We start from the raw sequence: 20741 nt of genomic DNA, 5'->3' as shown, positions 1-20741 counted from the left end.
AATGTAATTTTGAATGTTTTATTTCAGGTACCATGAGTTTAATAATTTATACAAAGTTTCAACATTGTTTTTATACAATTTACATATTTTCACATTATATGTTGACCATTTCGGTTCCCGATGTTGAATACAAAGTGTATAGCAAAGTGTACTTTAATATATATTTCCAGCTTTTCAATCCTTATGTATTCATCATCGAGGTACAGTGCTGTTTCCGATATTTTTGTCAATTATTAAATACATACAATTTAAAATTCAATCTTCCAAATACCACTTGACATAACGACAATTCTGATAATTATGTTTTTGGTAAGAGTATGATAAGCCACCCTTCGACGATCATCATGAAACTCTATACATAGCCTATTGATATGATACTAGAAATCGATTTATCATATATATTTTATGCGGAAACATTTACTACCGGAGATACCGGAAGTGGCCATTATCTCAGGAAGGATAACAGATATCGAACCATGGATAACTTTGTTCGATAGCTCTCATCAAAGTGTGTGAAAAGTCATGATAATTGACGCATGCGCAGAAAAGTTTCTGTGAAAAAGTATGCAATGGCATCATTTGTATCAAAAAACCTAACCTAACCTAACCTATCCTAACCTAACCTAGCCTAACCTAACCTAACGTAACCTTACAAATATTACTAAATTTTCATTCTATCTATTGATTTTTTGTGTAATGCATTTGCGTACTTTTTCCACAGAAACTCGCATGCGTCCATCAACATGACTTTTGACACACAGATAGATCTTGATGAGATCTATCGAACACAGTTATCCATGGTTTGATATCTATTAGCCTTCCTGAGATAATGGCCACTTCCGGCATCCCCGGAAGTAAATATTTCCGCCTAAAATATATACGATAAATCTATATCTCGTAATATCAATAGTATATGTATAGTTTCATGATGATCGTTGTAGTGTGGCTTATCATACATATGTTATGTTTTTTTCTCTTTTTTACTTTATGGGCTCCTTTTTTATTTCTGTATTTCATATTACTGCCTCCGGTGTAATCCATCTCCTTGTCTGGCTTCTCTTCATATTTTAATTATTTCCGTACTTTCTTCCCTTTCTAAAGTCATTTGGTCACTGAAATATGTTGAAAATATATAATACCACTTCTTTTTTCTTATTATTTTTACAGAAACCAGCCCAACCGCTAATAACGTACGGCCAACCGACAAGTGAAGGAGAATATCCATGGCACGCTGCTCTGTATCACGCCAGGGGAATAGACTTATCTTATATCTGTGGAGCAACATTAATTTCCAGACTTCATTTAATCACTGTAGCACATTGTGTTACTAAAAAAAGAACCCAAACTGCTTTATCTCCCAGCAGCCTCATAGTTTATTTAGGTGTGTTAACATTAGTTATTAAATAATTAGGATTTTTGAAAATGACAGTTGACGGACGGTGTATAAAACAAATCCATATCAATAAAATCTGATTAATTGTTTACCGTGAAATTATCATGTCAAACTTGGCATTTCTCGCACAATTGTAGATTGCTTCTTCCTATCTACTTCTTCAATTCCAGATTTGGTTGTATTGTAAAAAGTTACGATAGAAAGTTTGGTTTTGTCTTTTGTGACTGAATCTATTTCGTCATAATGGTGCATACTAGGAACAAGTATTACATTTTATTTCTTTTCTGGTACATAATAACACAGAGTCTTGTTTTTAAAGCCAACAAGAGTCATCCTTTGATCTACAAACAAAACATCCACGAGCTCGCAGCTGGTAATATTTCTTCCCGTTCTGAAAATAGGTTGAAAATCAATCGTAGGACAATACTCCTTGCGTCATTATACTTAGCTGGTAGACTCCCTCGAGTTATGGTCGAACGTAAACTTCCAAATTTAATGTATCAAACATTCTTGCGTTCACAAGCGGAAAAATCTTTATGCCGTACTTGATCGCGTTAGACGGTATATATTGTTTAAAATTACACCGTCCTCTGAATGTCTCAAGTTTTTCATCATCCGTAGCATATTCAGAGATCGTGTAATGTCGTTAGAAAACGAATTGATTCTTTCGAATCGTGGCAAGTTTGTGTTCCCTAAGAAGCAGAAGACGTGTTAGTTCTTTTTTGTAGGAATTAGCGATTCTAAAAATTTTTTTCCATAAAAATAAAAGTGTGTTACTGCAAGATAATCCTGAGAGTGATAAAAAAGAAATAATACCAAATAAAAAATGTTTTCAGCACTATTCTAGTAGCGACACGTTAAAATACAAAATAAAATGAAATTAATTAGTCGTGCTGGGTCAGACATCAAATATTCGCATGTCACTCTATTAGATTAGCGATTAAACGGCGACTGACTACACACATAGGCTGGCTTCAGGATAAGGTAGAGAAAGGTAGAGAGAAAAGTACATTCTCCAATGTCTAAACTACAATGCAAACTAAACGTTTTGGGTCAAATAGATAGGTCAGTGCGGTTTGCGGTTAATGTATATAAGTCTTTGGTCTGAAAAAATCCCTTACAGAAGTCTACCATGTTGTTATGATCAGATATCACCATTTGATTTTCTGATAGTCTAAAGTATGACCTTCAGTCACCAATGAGATTGTTCTGGTATCTACAGTTTTAACAAATGACTGAACTATTTAGGCAAAATGTAGCCTTATCTAAACCATAAGCAACGGCAATTGATATTCAACCTTTTGCATATTTGCAATTGTGTCTGATCTCTGAGAGAATCCTCGTAAATAATTCGAATTTTACTAAACATCTCATATTCTCAGTAAATTCATTTCTGATTTTAGAAACTGCTCGAATATTTCCACATATGCAAACTTTTATTGTGACAGTAATACCTAGTGCAATTGATGTACACACAAGTATGCAAAGTGAAACAACTGTCAGTCTCGTTAGTAATGATTAAAGCAAAAAAACTACAAATAACCTAGAAAAGAAACGGAAAAACAGAGCCTCAAAATGCAATTTGAGTTATCTTAAGGATAAATCCACTTTGTTATATTCGTGGGAGTTTGAATTGAAATTTTACTATTGCATTGGACGATAGTGGTTTCATTTATTTTTTCCGAAAACTTACCTTCAAGATCATAGGTAGAACATTAGATAATGAAAATGAAGTCAATCTTTGCGTAGCGTTGTATTTAATATACAGGGTGCTCCGAGACCTAATGCAAAAAATTCGGTGAGCAGATGACATGAAAATAATGCTGTGCACAAACTTATAGTTAAGTATATTTTCTAAATTATACATTCGAACATTATAAATTTTTAATAGGTGATTACATATGTCCATGTAGTATGTGTGACGGAATAATTAATTCTAAACTACTATTTGAAGGCTGGGGGCGGCTCATGCCCAATGTTTAACAATCCGTAACTTTTATAGGGACAATCTGTACAATCAAAAGATAGCAAAATTAATTTTTCAATCGATTTTTTAACAAGAAATTACTTTTTGTTAAATTCGATAAAATTTATGGTTTTCGATCAAATTTATGGTTTAGGAGATATATAAATTTTTAGATCGTTGTACACGCCATGGAAATCGTTTGCAACAAAGAAATATTCTGAAGAAAATTATCATAAATTATAATTATCTATTGAGAATACTATTATTAAAACACTATCAAATATTTCTAATGGAACTGGATACTGTAGAGCATCGTGTTACTTACATAAGGAAAAAACTGAAATGTAGAATTTACTTGGCTAGCCTACAACGTATCAAATAAAAACAGAAACAAATTATAATAAATGATCGAATTGGGCACCTTGCACTTCTACACACTTAAGGAAACTATGGAGGATATTTTTTTAAACAGGGAAGAGCATTCTAAGATTCTGCCTAATTGCGTCATTGTGGAAGTTTATTCCATCGATTATTTCGTACCTTGTGTTTACCGGTGCTACATATACCAGTCTTTTAAGATATCCCCAAAGTAATAAATCCATTGTATTTGATTCAGGAGAACGTGGAGTCCATGCAAATGGAACTCCCCGACCAATCCACATATTAGGGAAAATGTTATTTTTTATATTTTAATTATTAATCTCTTTCAAGTTTCTTCTTATGCCTGTAATATTGTCTTTGATACTATGTAGTACAAATGTTTATTTATTTATTAGTTTTCCTTAGCATGTACAACGATCTAAAAATCTACGTACCTCCTAAGCCATACATCCAGCTAGGCAAAGAGTAACTTTTTCTTAAAAAATCCTTTGAAAAAGTCATTTTTGCTACTTTTAGTTTATATAGACTGTCTCTGTAAATGTTACGGATTGTTAACCATTGAGCATGAGCAGCTCCTGGTCTTCAGATAGTAGTGTAGAATTATTTAATCCGTCAAACACACTACATGGACATACGTAATCATCCATTGAAAATTCATAATGTTCAAATATATAATTTAGAAAATATCTTTAAATATAAGTTCTGATTTCGCAACTTAAAAGGCCTATAACTTAGAAACGAGGGGTCGATTGAGAATTTTTTTTCATGTCACAGCATTATTTCCATATCATCTACTCATTCCCGAAATTTTTGCATCAAGTCCCGGAATACCATGTATTTAATGATTTATATTTACAAATCATTTTCACTGACTTTATCAATTTTGGTTTCATTCAAATTAAATATAACTTGATTCAAAGAGTTATCCGGAAAAATCCATTTGCCACATAATATTTGATTCCACCTTATACACGTATCCATGTCATGCTTCAATATTGTGACAGAATATTTCGAACATCTGTAAGTTTAAATGTTTTATTTAGCTTTAGAATATTTCATTAGTATTCGCCCTTAACAAATTCAATGGGATTCAACTTGATTTGGAACTTAAGAGGAAGGTAGTGTCAAAATTTGTATATGTTACGTACCAAGCCCGAAATTGTACAAAGCCATTCTTGTACGGAGTGCAATCTTCGCTGCGGGAATAGCATTGAACGCGTTATTTTGATGTTAGTAAACAGCTTGGCAGTAGATCAAATGGAAATCACGTTTGAAAACAATTTGTCTGAAGTGACTCTGAAAAATAATTAATTAAAGCCATCGAAAACAACCTAACCTAACCTAACCACACTGAGGTTGTAGTACGTAAGATGTGGTTAGTTTTTTCAAAATTTGACTGCATATTTTTTTGATAACAACTTAATTTTCTTTCTAATCATTATGTCACTATTAACTCGATTAAAGTATGTAATTTTTTCCGCTTTTAATCGGCCCATAGCTTGATGAAAAACTAAGCATGCCTATAATTAAGTTTGAAATTTGGTAATTATTTAAAGCAAGCAATTGACTTATAAATAAAATATGTTGAAATTATACGTCTGTATATTTTAATATAAAATGACTAGAAAACTAAAATGAATAAAAATTTGTATGTGTCTGTTAACAAAACACGTCCGTGATAAATGACCGTGTTTATTACTGGTTCAGCAGCGAAGATTGCACTCCGCACAAGAATGGCTGTACCCAGCCGCTCGGTACAATCGTCGCTGTACGAAGCCCGCGAATTACGGCTTCGTACAAAACGGCTTGTACGTAACATATACGATTCATCAAATCAACAAGGTATTTTTATTATGTTTGAAGCTTGGAATATACACTCTGAGCTAATCTTCAACAAAGAGCGGTTTTTTTTAATTGTTGACACCTCAAGCTCCCTGTATTGCCTAAGGTGAAAGGTGAAACATAGGTGTTATTGCCGCCACATAAGTTTTTAGTAGAAAATTTGCTATTACAATGTTAACAACTGACACATAAAAATCGACATTTCAAATTGGTTTGTTCAATTATTTACGGCTCCTATAAGTAATTCGGTGGAATAACCAAAGAACAATTCAAACTTCAAAATATGCTCCAGTATTTTTAGATGTTTGTCCATTTTACGCAGATTCACCCAATTTAAGTTACTTATTCTTTCTAATTTATTCATTCACAGGAAAGGTAACAATTAATTGAGATACAACAATGGCTTATAACTTTCCAGTCTCAAAAATCCTTATACTACCTAGCCCCTCCCAATACTACATCTTTTTTCGTTCTAGAAGGTATCAGTACATAAAGAGCTCGTGGGTGGTGTTGGAAATAAATGGAACATTCAAATGTAATTATATGATCACTAAACAAAAATATCGCTACCTAAATATGTGTCCTAACAAATACAGTCGAAAAAAATTGATTCTGTTTCAGGTAAATTTTATTTGAAAGTATGGTCAAACCCGGGCATACAAGACAAACAAATAGACAAAATAATAGTTCATCAGAAATATAGCTCTAGTACTTTTGCTAACGACATTGCGCTATTGAAGTTAACTGAAGAAGCTGAAATAACAGCGTATGTGAGACCAGTTTGTTTATGGGAAGAAAATACCAATTTGGAAAGTGTTATTGGACGACAAGGTAAGCAGTCAAGTTTCATTACTACCCTGTTTAATAGCCGGTAACCATGGGTCATTCATTAAAGGAACTAATTCTTATACCTGAAAACATTTATTGCAACTCATCTCATTAGAAATTACAAAACAATAGTTAACCTAGGAAGCTATATTTCTTTTGAAATGTTAACTTGCTTTATAAGAGTGCTGCGAGAAGTCGTCTGTAAGGAATAAAGGACTACTGTATAGTCGGTCACTGTTTTCTTCGAAAACACACCAATTAACACAGTGTCGCCTTCAGCGGGTTTTTTTGTTATTCAACTGCCTTTTCTGGGTCTTATTTATAATGAATTTATTCCTTTTCTGGACCAAGTGAGTGTTAGTGCAAGTGAGTGCCCACGGAGACTACTTATATTCAGGTGAATATTATTTTCATTTCCATTTTAACTACTAACAAAGCGATCAAATGGGCCATGAGTCCTGTAATCAGGAAGGAAACTCCCTTCGGCAGTGAGTCCGCTGTCGATTTTGAGAGCCAAATCCCAATTAGGTATTAACAAATGGAATTCAATTATCGAATTCCAAATTGCGTCCCTTAAAAGTTCATTCCAGCTTTTATTCTTTTCCATTTTCCGTAAAAAGCCCAGAGTATCCCGCTCGATCCCGATACAAACCCGAAGCAAGCCTGTTCTTACCACCTTTCTCCTCTTCCCTCTAAACCCATTCCCTCGACGGACTACGTCACCTTCGTGAGTATTCTTCAAACCCTTAACCAAAATGACTCTTCTGAGGAAAAGAAACTCAAAAAAGCTATGGAATTCATCAATTATGTCACAGAAATCCCAAAAATAAATAGAAATATTCCTCCCCATAAAGCACAACCCACTAAACCACCCCTCACCCAAAACACTCTTAAACCTCAGAAACCCCAAAAACCAACACAAACCCAAATTGCTGCGGCTCTCACCCCGTTTTCCTTCCCGTTGTGCGAAGAGGGTGGAAATCCCAAAAGTTCCCCAAGAAACTGTCCCAGTCACCCTGGAAAAACCCCAAACACCCTATTGCCTTTCAACCGACACTAAAACCATTATTGAAATCCTGGCAACTACCATCATGAATGCCATACCCACTTCTCGCGTGCTAGTAGTCGAAATGTCACGCCTCATTTTCCCCTTTTACATATACAACTGTACCAATTTATTATCTATTATATTCAGCTGCTGAAGGAATCGATAGGTTTTTGTAATAATATTATATTGATTCGATTTGATTAAGCAAATGATGATTTAAATGAAGTACGTAGAAAGTAAATAAATCATCCGATCATCCGATCATCCGATATATGGTCATGTGGGATGTCAATTTACCAGAAGTGTACAAACAGAGTGTTTAACAGTCAATGAGCAACCTCACCTATCTAGGGGGCAAACTGAATTCACCAATGTAATAATTTAGTTTCCAAGAAACATTCAAAAGAAATTACAAAATGCGACTTGTTTCCGATAATAAATACAATATAACAATATTTTGTGTATAATTTGTGAATAATTTCATATTCATATTTCATAACATCTATTAAAAGTTCAACAAACTCGTTTATTTATATATCAAATAATATTTATCCCCAGAGATAAGTTAAGTTATTATTACATAGCAAATTTGTAACTTTCGGAACCGTGGATTGGTCGAAGGGGTAATCAATTTTATCATATAACACGGGTCAACAACAATTTTTTGCGCATGGGTTTTACTCAATTTATTCTGATTATATAGGCAAACACAAAAAAAGAAATGTGATTAGAATTTCAAAAAATATTTGCTTTTTAAGAACTTACAGTGATATGACAATATTTGATTTTCGCGCCCAATCAATGTCGGTTTTCGCGCGCTATTCGTATAAAAGATAAGTAAGAGAGCGAGCGAACAGTGTTTCTTGCGTCGCTCATTGTGTTCGACAGTTGGTGTTTGAATATTACAGAGAAATAACGTCTTTCATATCATTTTTCACTGTATCAATCTGTGCAAAATGGCTACAAATTGTAAATTAGATGCTGACTCATTTTGTTATATTTGCGGCCAATTTATTAAAGTGAGAAAGAAAAGTATGATTTAAGTACAATTTCAAAGATTTGTGAGGCATATCAAGCTTACTTTAATCTACATCCACATCTGCTCCAATACCACATACATAAGAAAATTCTGTACGGCCATTGTTGAAAAAACAACTCTCTCAAGGCAGCCCGCAACCACGAAGTTCATCTGTATCCGTACATTCTGAATTGGTTTTGAGTCAAAAATACGATACCTCATCAATATCTCAATGACTTAATAAGAGACTTCCAAAAAGTAAAGCCGAGTTACTAGCATCACGGTTAAAACAATGGAATTTAATTCCGTCAAAGAAAATGTCATGAAGAATTTTCTTGTTTCCTCAGTAAGGAAAAAACCTTGGTCTGCACGTAATTAGCTCAAAGCTACAATGTTAAACGGTAAGCAATTGTCGATCTCAAAACTATATTGCATATTAAATTGAGTCTTATTAAATAATTTGTAAAGGCTCTTAATCACGAGTCTAAAGCTTTCAAATATTTGAAAAGTTCTTTTTCAAAGCTCTAAGGGGCGAAAATTAAAGCTGGAATCTTTGTTGGCCCTCACATGAAAAATATTATGAATTGTGATATTTTGTAGAGTTACTCAGCAATAAAGAGAAAAAAGCCCTGGATCAGTTTTAAGGCAGTAGTTCATGGTTTTCTTAAAAATCATAGAGTTGAAAAGTATGACGAGAATATAGGAGCTTATTCGGAAGAACAATGGGAACGATTCCATCAAGACATAGGGGAATTTGAGAGACGTTACCAAGGCCAGTATACTGAGAGCATGATGGGAGACAGTTCATTTGAATAGTTTATAGAACGGTACCTGCGTCGATCGTCAGTTCTCGGCAGAGCTCTGAAGAACAATTCGTGATGCAAGACGATACAGGCTTGGGCTAGCCTGGCTTGCTTTGTGCAAAAAGAAAAGAAAATCATGTAGTGTGTGGTGTAAGGATTGGCTTCTTAAAAGAAAATCATACTCTTACATAAATTTATTAAACGAGTTGAAATTTTTCATATTTGATATAGACTGCCTTGGTATAATTCTTCATCATATAAAAAATTCATCAAGCCGAAGTACCTCAAACAAGAAATATAGACTTCATCGATTCCAGCTCCGATTTTAAGAACTTTTTGGCTTTGTTGAGTTTTTTCTTGTAAGTCCGCAGGTTATTGGCATTAGGATCAATAGGATTGGATTTAATAATTAGCCTATCGTACGCAGCTTTTTTTTTGCTGTCGTGATAATATTTACTTTTCTTATTCCACAAGCAAACTTTATTTTTATAGCACTGGATAAACTCTTCCAATAACTCACGGATTCCGCAGCAATATTCAAGCGAGAAGTTTAAACGTGCGCGAACGCATCCGCCTACACCAAGCCTTGCGAACGAACTTAATGATTGGATCGACTTCCCTACTCACACTACGATAAAACTGTGCAAACGTGATCTACAACGATTTATCGAATAAATTTTGAGCCTCGCTCCGATTGCTTGCACCAACCATAAAACTTGCGCCCTTTTTTGTACAAACACTTGATGAAACTGAGCAAATGAACTGTACAGTTTGTTTTATCGTTGCCGTGTATACCGGCCATAACTTCAACTAAATGACTATCATTGTAGACCTCGGACGTGAATATCGAATTTCAATCCAACTAACATTTTTTACGATCACACAGTACCTATTCACATCAATTTCTCTAGCTCAATTTTTCTACAGCAAAAATTTCTAGCAAAAATAACAAATGTGGTATTTAGATTAATGTCATATTTAGATTAATTGGCATGAACATATTTTCTTTTTGTGGAAATTTTATTTTTCTGCACTAACCTGCACTTTTGTAAAGTTTTTCAGTGCAAATGATAATGTGGAAAAAAGATTTGATTTCAAAAACAATCAATTAGGCATTGTAATTCAAAACCGATTTATATATTGAAACATTATGAGTTATTGATCAGCCAAAAGGTGAAATTCTACATTCTCTTTTTCAGAATATAATGTTAGTAATATTTTCTAGGAATTGTCGTTGGCTGGGGATTCGATCAAACTGGTAAAGTAACCGATCAACTAGCAAAGGCTTACATGCCTGTTGTTTCACAAGATACCTGCATTTATTCATTTGCCGAATTTTATTCAAGATTTACTACTGACCATACCTACTGCGCGGGCTTTAATAATGGTAAGCGACCTCCTCATGAAAATATTGATGGGGGGGATATCACATCTTATCAATACCAAAGGAACTCAACTAACCAGAACTCATCAGGTATCTACCTACTTTAAAAACTGAATTATCGGTAGACTGCCCACTTAAGAGTTTTTATTATATATTAGCCCATAAATGAATACATTTATTAGAAAATAATATAAAATATTTTCCAGAAATCTTTACAGTAATTTCATAAGTCCAGCTTGAGTTATATATAGTTGATTGACTACCCACTCTATCTTTACTTTCAATTGCAAAACAATTATAGTGGTACCAAGTATCACAGATAGCATGTAGGAAGTTGGACAAATTGGTATGTTATGAATGTATGTATGTTAATATTGTGGTATCCTATGGACCGAGAACCAAAGGTCCCCCTTTCTTGCTGATTTACTGGGGAGCCCGATGTTTACAGCTAATCTATTAATCTCACTGCTCTTAGAAAGTCCAGAATGTGGGATGGTAGTAGCTGCTAGAGATCTCCGTCTTTTATTTCATACGCTCCTAGGTGTAGTTATCTGAAGTTCCGTAATGTCTCACACTTCGAGAGAATTTTGATAGAGGTTTCGTCCTCTGCGTAACAGAATCTGCACGCTGCATTGAGGCGACAGCTCCCCGACAGGATTTTTGATAGTATTTGTAAGTTATTCTTACTTAGGCTAATACATTAAGCAGATCTTCTCTGGTTATAGTTTCTCGGGAGAGTCTTAGCTTGTCTCCTTTCAATAGGTTGTCCTAGTAATTGGTTTTATCCCTATCTATCTTCCTTCCCAATGTTTTTTTTATTGTAACTGATACCGCAGAAGGGTGATATGGGAGTACAAAGCTCTTATGGTTGTTTGGTTATCGGACAGGATGATGATTTCCTGTTTGCGATAGTTCCTATCAAGATTTAACTGGACACATCTTCTAATTATATATATATTTCTGCTTGAAAAATGCTTGGTGTGTTACCCAGGCTTTCACAGTGTTTAGTTCTGGTCCGGTACACTCTTATTCCAGTTCTCTTTGCTGTCCGTGTACTATTTGATGCTATTTCTTTTCATTTCTAGTATGGTGGTTTCATTCCACTTACTTCTACAGCTTCGTACTGAAGTATGTTTTTTCTTTCATCCAAAGGCATACCCCAAGTTTGGTCATTTTTTAAGGTGGTTATTTTTGGGTGATATGTGTAGAGGTGGGAGATCTAGAATCACTTCTAGTGCAGCTGTTGGGCATGTGATGATCTCATAAATATCGTTGCAACCCCAAAAACACAAATGACCCCTTTTTGTTGGTAATTGGAGTGGTTATATTAGACTATAGACTTCAGGTTGAGTTTTATTAATACTTTTCCAATTACTCATTCACTTTTTTTCACAAATAAAATGTATGGCTTAGGAGATATATAGATTTTTAGATCGTTGTACATGGCAAGGTAAACGTTCGCCTCAAAGAGACATTCTGAAGAAAATTATCATAAGTTGTAATTATTTATTAATAATATTTACAGAAGGTCTTAAAACACAATCGAACGTTTCTAATTGAACTGCATACTATCGAACATATTTTTCTAGGCTACTGTCAAATAAGCTATTGCATACTTTTCAATTAAAAATTTCAAGCCACTTAGCCACTTAATTTGTTAATGTCAGTGTGCTGCCATTCATTTTGGGGGGGGGGGTTGTCTTAGAAGCTTGGTATATGCAACACCGGTTATTATTACATGATCGATAGAATGAAATTCCATTGTAACGAAAGCAGAACCGTGGATTGCTCTTCCAAGTTTGAAGAATTGCAAGGACCCAACTTCGAACATTTATTATAGTTTTTTTTTGTTTTTATTCGATCAATTGTAGGTTAACCAACTAAATTTTTCTAGATTTCAATTTTTACTTATGTAAGTGAGTTAGTTTTAAAAACAAACAAAATAGTTGTAGCGGTCTTATAAGTCTGACGACATGAATTTATCTTTGTTAGAAAATCTTAACTTCTGGAAATGCAAATATTCTTTTCAATCAAATGAAAATCATTATTTTTAAAATTTTGAGTTGATACTGGGAGCAATTATAGTGTTCTGATCATCAACGATGTTAAATCATAAATATATTTTGCATTTGGCTGGAAATTAACTTTTTACTCAAATAGTTTCTGTAATTTCCTGCTTTACGCAAAAATTAAATTCATTCAATTTTGTTATTCCCTTCGTTTTTACTATTTTTTACCTTTTACATATGTATTTTTTGTACAGTTTATCGATTATTTTGGAGCTTTCATACACACTACGAGTAATTGTATTTTTATATGGCATATTTTTCCTATTGACAAAATATTTTTATAGATATATGTATTTATGTATATCAGGATACAACGTACACTCAAAGGATCTATTATGTTACCCTTTCTTGCTGTGCTACTGGGGATAATCAGTGTTTACAACTGATCTAAGCCGAATTTTGTTAGAAAGTTCATAATGTGGGATGACTTAAGTTGCAAGAGATCTTCGGTCTTCTATTTGATACGCTCCTAGATGAAATGCTCTGGAGTTCCATAGTGTCTTTCATTTCGAGAGAATGTGGATAGTAGCTTCGCTCTCTACACAACAGAATCTGCATGCTGCATTCTCAGCTAAGTCTAACATCTTCAGGTGTCCATTGAGATGACAGCACCCCCACAGGTGTAGCTGTTAGTATTTGTAGGTTATTCTTGTCTAGGTTGATATATTCCTCAGATCTTCTATGGTTATAGTTTCTAGAAGTTTTTGACCTGTCTCAACCCCTATAGATTGTCCCAGTATCTGGTTTTACCCTCATCTACCTCCTTTATCACTGCCTCCTCTATTATTCTATAACTGATACCACAAAAAGGTTTTCTGCCCCTACTTTAGCGAGTTTTTTAGCTATTTAGTTTCCCTCTAGTTTGGATTTCATGAGCTTAGAACTCTAGTGGCTACTTGGCTGCCAAACAGGATAATGATCTCCTTGTTGTGATATTTCTTTCTAAATTGAACTGGAAACGTTCTTTAAGTGCATAAATTTTTGATATTATTGCTTGAAAAATGGTTGCTCAGGTTTTCAGAGTGTTTGATTTTAGACCCGCCAGTTCTGTCTGCAATTTTGGAGCCATCCGTACACTATTTGATGGTATTTATGTTGATTTTTCGTATGGTGAAGCATGTCCCAGATTTTGTCATTTTCAGTTTTAAATTATTAATTCCGTCTCTGAATACTGACGTTTGTTCAGCCACGCGTTCCGAGAATATGTCTTGATTGCTTCTCATGGTGTTTAGACTACCTCTATTACCATGTACATCCACTTTAGAATCTTTGAGTTACAGCCCCACCATCATTAGTGGTTATATCCTTTTCGTGTTTACTATCTAGTGCTAGTCACAAATATTTTTCTCCTGTTTTCAATGGCTTGCTTGTCTAGCTTGGTGGCCTTGAGATGAATTTTTTCTTCCTAGTGAAGGTAATTGAGTAGATCTTATTCGGGTTAACATTCAGTCCCACCGATCGACACCACCTTTCTGTATAATTGAAGTATGTAACAGTTGTTTTATCAAAGTTCCCCCTTGCGTCTGACAATGTCAGTCAGTGCGCAGAAGAATTCGTCTACTATTAAGCTCCACATAAGAGGGAATGCAACTCCTTCTTGTTGGCATCCTTTGTTTGTAGTAATAAAAATGGTGTCTTGCCCTTCCTTCATTTCTGCTGCTCTAGTGGATATTAGCGGTGTTATTCATTTGAGTGTTTCATCTCTTGCATCTAATTCTCTCTTGACAACCTCATGTGGAGTGTTGTCAAAGGAGCCTTCCAGAAGCTCATACAGCGTGGATTCCATTTCAGAATCTCTGTCCTAATGTAATTATGACAGCTTATATAGTATAGTTTTGAGTAAAAACGATGTTAAGCTAATTAGTCTGAAGGATTTAGGACGTATTGTGTCCTTTCCTACTTATTAATTATAATATTGTCCACCTTTATTGTTTGTGTTCAGCATCTTCTTAAGAGTTTTTAATGTCTTCGTTAGAAGCATTGGGAGCGGGTTTGTTGTCTTCCTTTTTCTTTAGGCCGTGAACTGACATTTTTTCAAACCTGTAGAGGATGGTGTAAGTATTGACCTTGATGGTCAGATAGGAATGTTTGTCTATCTCTATCCTCAAAAGCAACCCAAAACCTTCAATCGTAACCATTCTGCCAACTGCGCTGTTTTATAGTCGACGAGAATTAGTCCTGGCCGAAAAGGGAATTGGATCTTACGCTACCATCCAGAAAGTATCTCTTCCATTAGTATTTCCTCCACCGAAATTTGCTCGTCCTCACTAAGAACAGGCTCAAGCTTGGCTATACCTGCTTAAAGCTACCTTTCGTGGGGTTTGAAGGGTTTGTCTTTGCCCGGTTCTTATCTTTTCAATGGTGGTGTTTTCGTTCCACCACTCTGGAATTTGTACTCCAGTGCTTTGGTTCTTGCCTCCTCCAATGTAAGTCATTTGCTGAGGTAGCGAAGATACTATCGGCATTCTGCTATTTCATGCGTTCTCTGGTATTAAGTATTTAGTCTAAAACTTATTCTCTTACTATTATTACAAATGTTGCTGTGTTTTCTACATTGTGTATGTAAAGATTATTAATTATAATATTGCTCACCTTTATTGTTTGTGTTCTTGCATCCTCCAACGGTGTTGTGTGCGTTTGTATCGCATCCTAGAAGTATTGGCAGCTTCTTTCTCTGAAAGTACTCCACTAGTCTATAGAGTTTCGGTGGCGGTACATGTACGTTTCCAAGTAATAGGAGACTATTACGATCTCTTGATGCTTTTTCAGAGTTAGTAATTCAGTTAGAATCTTCGCTGTTTTATATGAAGTATGCGTATAAAGAAACGTTCTGTAAAGCTAAGCTGTATTGCCAGTTTGTCAAAAGTGTGGCCAATATTTATTTATTTATTTAGGTTTTCATTTAATTTTAAAATAAACGGAGATTTTAAATTCAATTGCATCGCATTAAACAGGCCTTGCGAGACGCCTTCAAATACTAGGCTGTGGGCGAGCCCACTTTGCCCACATCTAGCTACGCCGCTGTTGTTATCGATTCTTGTTTTTTTGTTATTATCATTGGACTTAATTAAAAACAAAGTTACTATTATAATTTCTACCTTCTCCTTCTTTGCTTGACTTGCTTATGAAATACTGTAGTCAATGTAATCTATATTTTTGTTTCTATCTCTGAAATTTATTGAATAAATGATCCGAAATTTGTTATTTTTAACGATTAAATGCTGTCTACAATATTTTAAAAAAAATTATTTAAAAATTTACAGCTTTTACTTTTCATGTATGTTCTGCAGGTACCTCAGTATGTAATGGAGATTCTGGTGGAGGTATGGTATTTCCAAAGAAAAATTTCGATTCTGCTAATCCAATTTGGCAATTGAGAGGAATGGTTTCAATAAGTGTTGCGCTACAGAACCAATTTAGATGTGATTCATCTCACTACGTTGTGTTTACGGACATTGCGAAATACTTAGATTGGATAAGAAATGCTTTAACTCTTTGACGATATTTTAATATATATTATGACGATAATTTTTTATGCCAGGCGCAAGAAATACACCTAAAGAGGTGACGCCTTAGTTCCTAAACTTTCTTCTTTAGGTTCTTTAGATGTTATCACAAAAATATAAAATAAACTTTTTGTAAGATGTATAAGATCCATTCACTTTTTCCACAGATTTTCATATTTTCCATCATCAGGATTAAACGATTTATGAAAATTCATCTTAAATAGTTGAAACTAAAGCTCTGAATATCTCTGCCATAGTTTAAATTTCCAGAATGTTTTAGTCATTTTTTAGTAATTACCAATTAATCGAAAATACGCACAAATACACAACAGTTCAGATTTGACTCTCTAAAATTTTTATTACAAAAATGATTTCCTACCAATCCAAAACATAGTGAGAATAGTTCAAATTTCATTCATTCCTATTTATGTTCATTGATTATTTTTTTATGGAAATGTAAAATTTCTAGTCAAATTTTATCAGATAGGTATGTAGATAAAAATTGTCCTGTTATAAGCTTTAGGTTTTTTGATAATAATTAAGTAGGTGAAATATTCATTAATATACAGAGTGTGTTTTATGTATTGAACGCCTCACTTATATCGGAAACGGCTTATATGATTTTTCTGTATAAGGGTGTTGTGACACAGACGGTATCATGTAATATTCTCTATACCTAAATGCCATAATTTCGGAGTTACAGCTACATTTACAGTATTTCCGCCAAAGTTACAACAAATATTGTACATTTAGATGGCTACGATTGAATAAACTTATTTGATTTGAATATTCTTTAATAATGTATGTAAAAGTACAAGTGTCAGTAAGTTAGTAAAAAGTTTAACGAAACTGGTGTATAATATTTATCAAAATCATGACGAAGAAAACCTACAACAACTGAAGACAAATTTTTAAATGTTTTTGTCATGTTAGAAGTAGATCAGTCATGTCAAAGATACGGCCCGTGGTCCGCTTCCGGCCCTTGGGCCGTATCAATAAGGCCCGCGATGGAAATGTGTCATAGAAAGAGGAATCATGTTTTCAGAGCTTTTAGACTTCATTCAATTCCTCTACAGATATTTTAAATACTCGTACTGTCAAGACTACGGATGTTTATAAGTAATTTCAAAGGCACGTGTCTAGACAAGCGAGATAGAAAGACAGTATCGCCATCTCTTAGCAGCAAGAGGAAATATCCTATTATTTTTGTCGAGGAAGATAGAATCTTCCATGCGCTTCGAGTCTAGACTAGTACCTTCCTTAACCATATAAAACGAGTGCGTCGACGCGACGCTAGTCAGTTGAGTCAAGTAATCGAAGCGAAACGGTTGGAGAAGGGTTTTAATTGTAATGATTGTGAAGGTATTATGCATTTGTTTGTGTCGTACGATATCCATAATTGTTGTGTCGAGTTCCATAATTGTTACCATTTTGGCATAACGTCACAAAAACGTTGTTGATAGTGAGTGCAAAGTTTTACAGTCTAAATAGGAAATTGCATATTTTTTCATAGAATGGAAAGATAAACCACTGTGTTTGATTTGTAATCGAACAGTTACTGTTTGTAAGAAGTTTAATTTAAAGAAACACTATGATACGAGTTATATGTCAAAATTTGATTGTTACACTGAAAAAATAAGAATCGACACATTTTCATCTTTAAAATCTAAACTTCAAGGTCAACAATCGATGTTTACCAAAGCTAATAAAAAGAGCGAAGATGCCCTGATATCAAGTTTTATTATTGCATTATAAATCGCGTAAAGATCAAAACCTTTCACTGATGGTGATTTTATTGAAGACTGTATATTGAAAGGTGCCGATGTTTCATTTCCATTTCAAAAGTCAATAATTCAAAATATTTCGCTCTCAAGAATAAATGATTTATCTCAAAATTTGGTTCTTCAATTGAATGAGAAAATTAAGGAATTTAGAAACTTTTCACTGGCTATTAACGAGAGCACTGATACTGTTGATACGGCTCAACTTGCTGTTTTTATACGAGGCATTAACAGTAACTTTGATATAACTGAAGAACTATTAAAATGCGTTCTATTGACAGGTACTACAACAGCAAATGATATTTATTCTGCAATTGAGCATTTGATAGCAGAATAAGTAGATGAACAACGTATGCACGACTACAGAAATAGGGAAAACCGTGTGTTAGAGAGAGAGCAGCGAGACAATGTGTAAGAGAGAGAGAGAGACTTCGTTTTTGCGCATGCGTAAAGTTATATATTCGTTGCGATGATAACAGCGGGAGCGCTGATATACCAGGTCGGTTAAAAAAGTCTTTGGGTTTTAAAAAATTATATATACCATTATTATTCGCTAATCTTGTAACATAAAAGTATAACGTATAAATAAAAAGAGATTTTTGTCAATGTAAGGTATCACGCACGTAATCGAGACAGATTCGTTGCGATGATATACCAGGTCGGTTAAAAGTCTTTGGGTTTTAAAAAATTATATATACCATTATTATTCGCTAATCTTGTAACATAAAAGTATAACGACTACAGAAATAGGGAAAACCGTGTGTTAGAGAGAGAGAGAGCAGCGAGACAATGTGTAAGAGAGAGAGAGAGAGACTTCGTTTTTGCGCATGCGTAAAGTTTCGTTGCGATGAGCGGGAGCGCTGATATACCAGGTCGGTTAAAAGTCTTTGGGTTTTTTAAAAATTATATATTCCGTTATTAATGTGATTGGAAATTAGTTTTTTGAGGATAGCAGAAGAGTGAAGATCATGTTAATCATTATATTAGCTGCAGTACTATGTCCAGTACTATGCGTTGTCGACCAACAGTATGCTATGAAGTATTTACACCGGTTCGGGTACGCAAATGAAAAGGATTTGACTAAACTTGAGGATTACTTGTTGAGTTTTCAAGAAAGATATAATATCCCTGCAACGGGAGAATTAGATGAAAATACAATTCAACTTCTAAATAGACCAAGATGTAATGTGAGTGAAGCAGCTTCCGACGATGATCATTCTTTTAGAGTTAAATCAAAATGGACAAAATTTGATTTGAAATGGTATTTCCCTCAGGCAACTCCAAAATATCTTAAAGTAACCAAAAAGGCTTTTGAAGTGTGGAGTAACAGTTCAAAGTTTAAATTTGAATTAATACACAAAATACGGCCTTATGCTCCCGATATATCTATTACAGTTGTACGGGGAAAGCACTATTTTCGAGCAAATTGCCAAGGTAGAGGTGAGTGCTCCAGTACATTTGATGGGCCCGGAAAGGTGTTAGCACATGCTTATTTCCCAAAAGGCAACAGTTGTATAGAGCTTCATATTGATGCTGATGTGAAGTGGGATTTAAGTTTGGATGGATCAAGTTCAGAAGGTCAGACTAGCCTACTTATGGTATTAATTCATGAAATTGGGCATATTTTAGGAATTGCTCACAGTGATATTGAGACAGCAATAATGTATCCATGGTATCAATTCAACATTGCTCCTAAATTGGATGAGGATGATAAAATGGCCCTTGAAGCTCTTTATGGGCCAATCAATACATATGTAAATAATCCTTTCAAACCCACATCAGCGCTGCCACCGACTACAAAGACACTTGCACATCAACCAAATGAACCGGATAAAAATTTATGCGACATAATACCGGAGTATATGTTCATTGCCATGGCTGGTGAATTTGAAAATTACCATTTATATATTATTAATGAAAATTCCCTATGGAAAATTGATTTGAATTCGAAACTTATTCCCTCGCAACCAGAAATACTCGATGATTATTTACCTGAAGAAGTGGGTCCCATAATTCAGATTTTTCAAAGTTCTTCAGATAATTTAATAGCAGTCAATGACCGTAAATACTATGTAGCAGATTTTCCCGCTCTACAAATACTTGAGGAAAATAATTTAATTATACCTAAGAATTCTCAAATAAACACAATGTTTCAAAGCAATCATGGGAAAATATATTTATTTTATAATAACAGTAATTATATTGAATTTGACAAGAACTTGAAAACTGTTCGGAATAGAGGACAAATAAAAGATATTTTCCCTGGACTACCCACAGATGTTACAGGAGCATTCCAGTACATTGACGGACACATGTACTTTTTCAAAAACACCACATACTACAAATATAATGAGTTTACCAAAAAACTTGTTGCAGCCGGACCCTTTAATTGGAACGTGTTCGATATTCCATGTCCAAATGGAGACCTTTTAAATCATCTCAAAATTTTATTAACAAAAATAATTTCTTTTTATCAATGATGTTGTATATTTTGAAATAAACTCTTATTAAAATTTTTTTTCTGGAAAATTCCAGAACGCCAATCTTAAGATAACTTTTACCTATTAATAAGAAATTTTTTGATAACGCAGGAAATTGATAAGAATAATCGGAAACCATATGGACCACATTTACAGGAAATTACAAAATTACAAAATTGTCGCAAATAAAATATTTTTTCTAGAACATTCTATCACAATCGTATGGAGATAGTGACATGAGT

At 34.2% G+C, this 20741-nt stretch overlaps 1 protein-coding gene and 1 long non-coding RNA gene across 4 annotated transcripts in view; one reads left to right on the top strand and one right to left on the bottom strand.

The window, feature by feature from the left end:
• Positions 1 to 20186, top strand: part of LOC130895225 (venom serine protease Bi-VSP-like) — a 32172-nt gene extending 11986 nt beyond the window's left edge. For 2 of the 3 annotated variants that reach the window (XM_057802419.1, XM_057802418.1), the window contains 4 exons: positions 1168 to 1381; positions 6204 to 6413; positions 10505 to 10753; positions 16023 to 17082. In XM_057802419.1, the coding sequence (XP_057658402.1) occupies positions 1168 to 1381; positions 6204 to 6413; positions 10505 to 10753; positions 16023 to 16231 (882 nt within the window). In that variant the 3' untranslated portion in view covers positions 16232 to 17082. Of the gene's footprint in view, positions 1 to 1167; positions 1382 to 6203; positions 6414 to 10504; positions 10754 to 16022 lie in introns of all 3 variants that reach the window. The other variant, XM_057802420.1, reaches the window with a different exon arrangement.
• On the bottom strand, positions 1665 to 1873 carry LOC130895234 (uncharacterized). The gene is made up of 2 exons (XR_009059450.1): positions 1838 to 1873; positions 1665 to 1784 (listed from the first exon to the last, which is right to left on the bottom strand). It is a non-coding gene; the product is annotated as an uncharacterized LOC130895234 (long non-coding RNA).
• Positions 20187 to 20741: the final 555 nt, after the last annotated feature.

This window comes from Diorhabda carinulata, chromosome 6, assembly GCF_026250575.1.
Source record: "Diorhabda carinulata isolate Delta chromosome 6, icDioCari1.1, whole genome shotgun sequence".
Classification (NCBI taxonomy): domain Eukaryota; kingdom Metazoa; phylum Arthropoda; class Insecta; order Coleoptera; family Chrysomelidae; genus Diorhabda; species Diorhabda carinulata.
The sequence above is the reverse complement of the archived record's forward strand: the minus strand, read 5'-3'. Positions and strand labels throughout refer to the sequence as shown.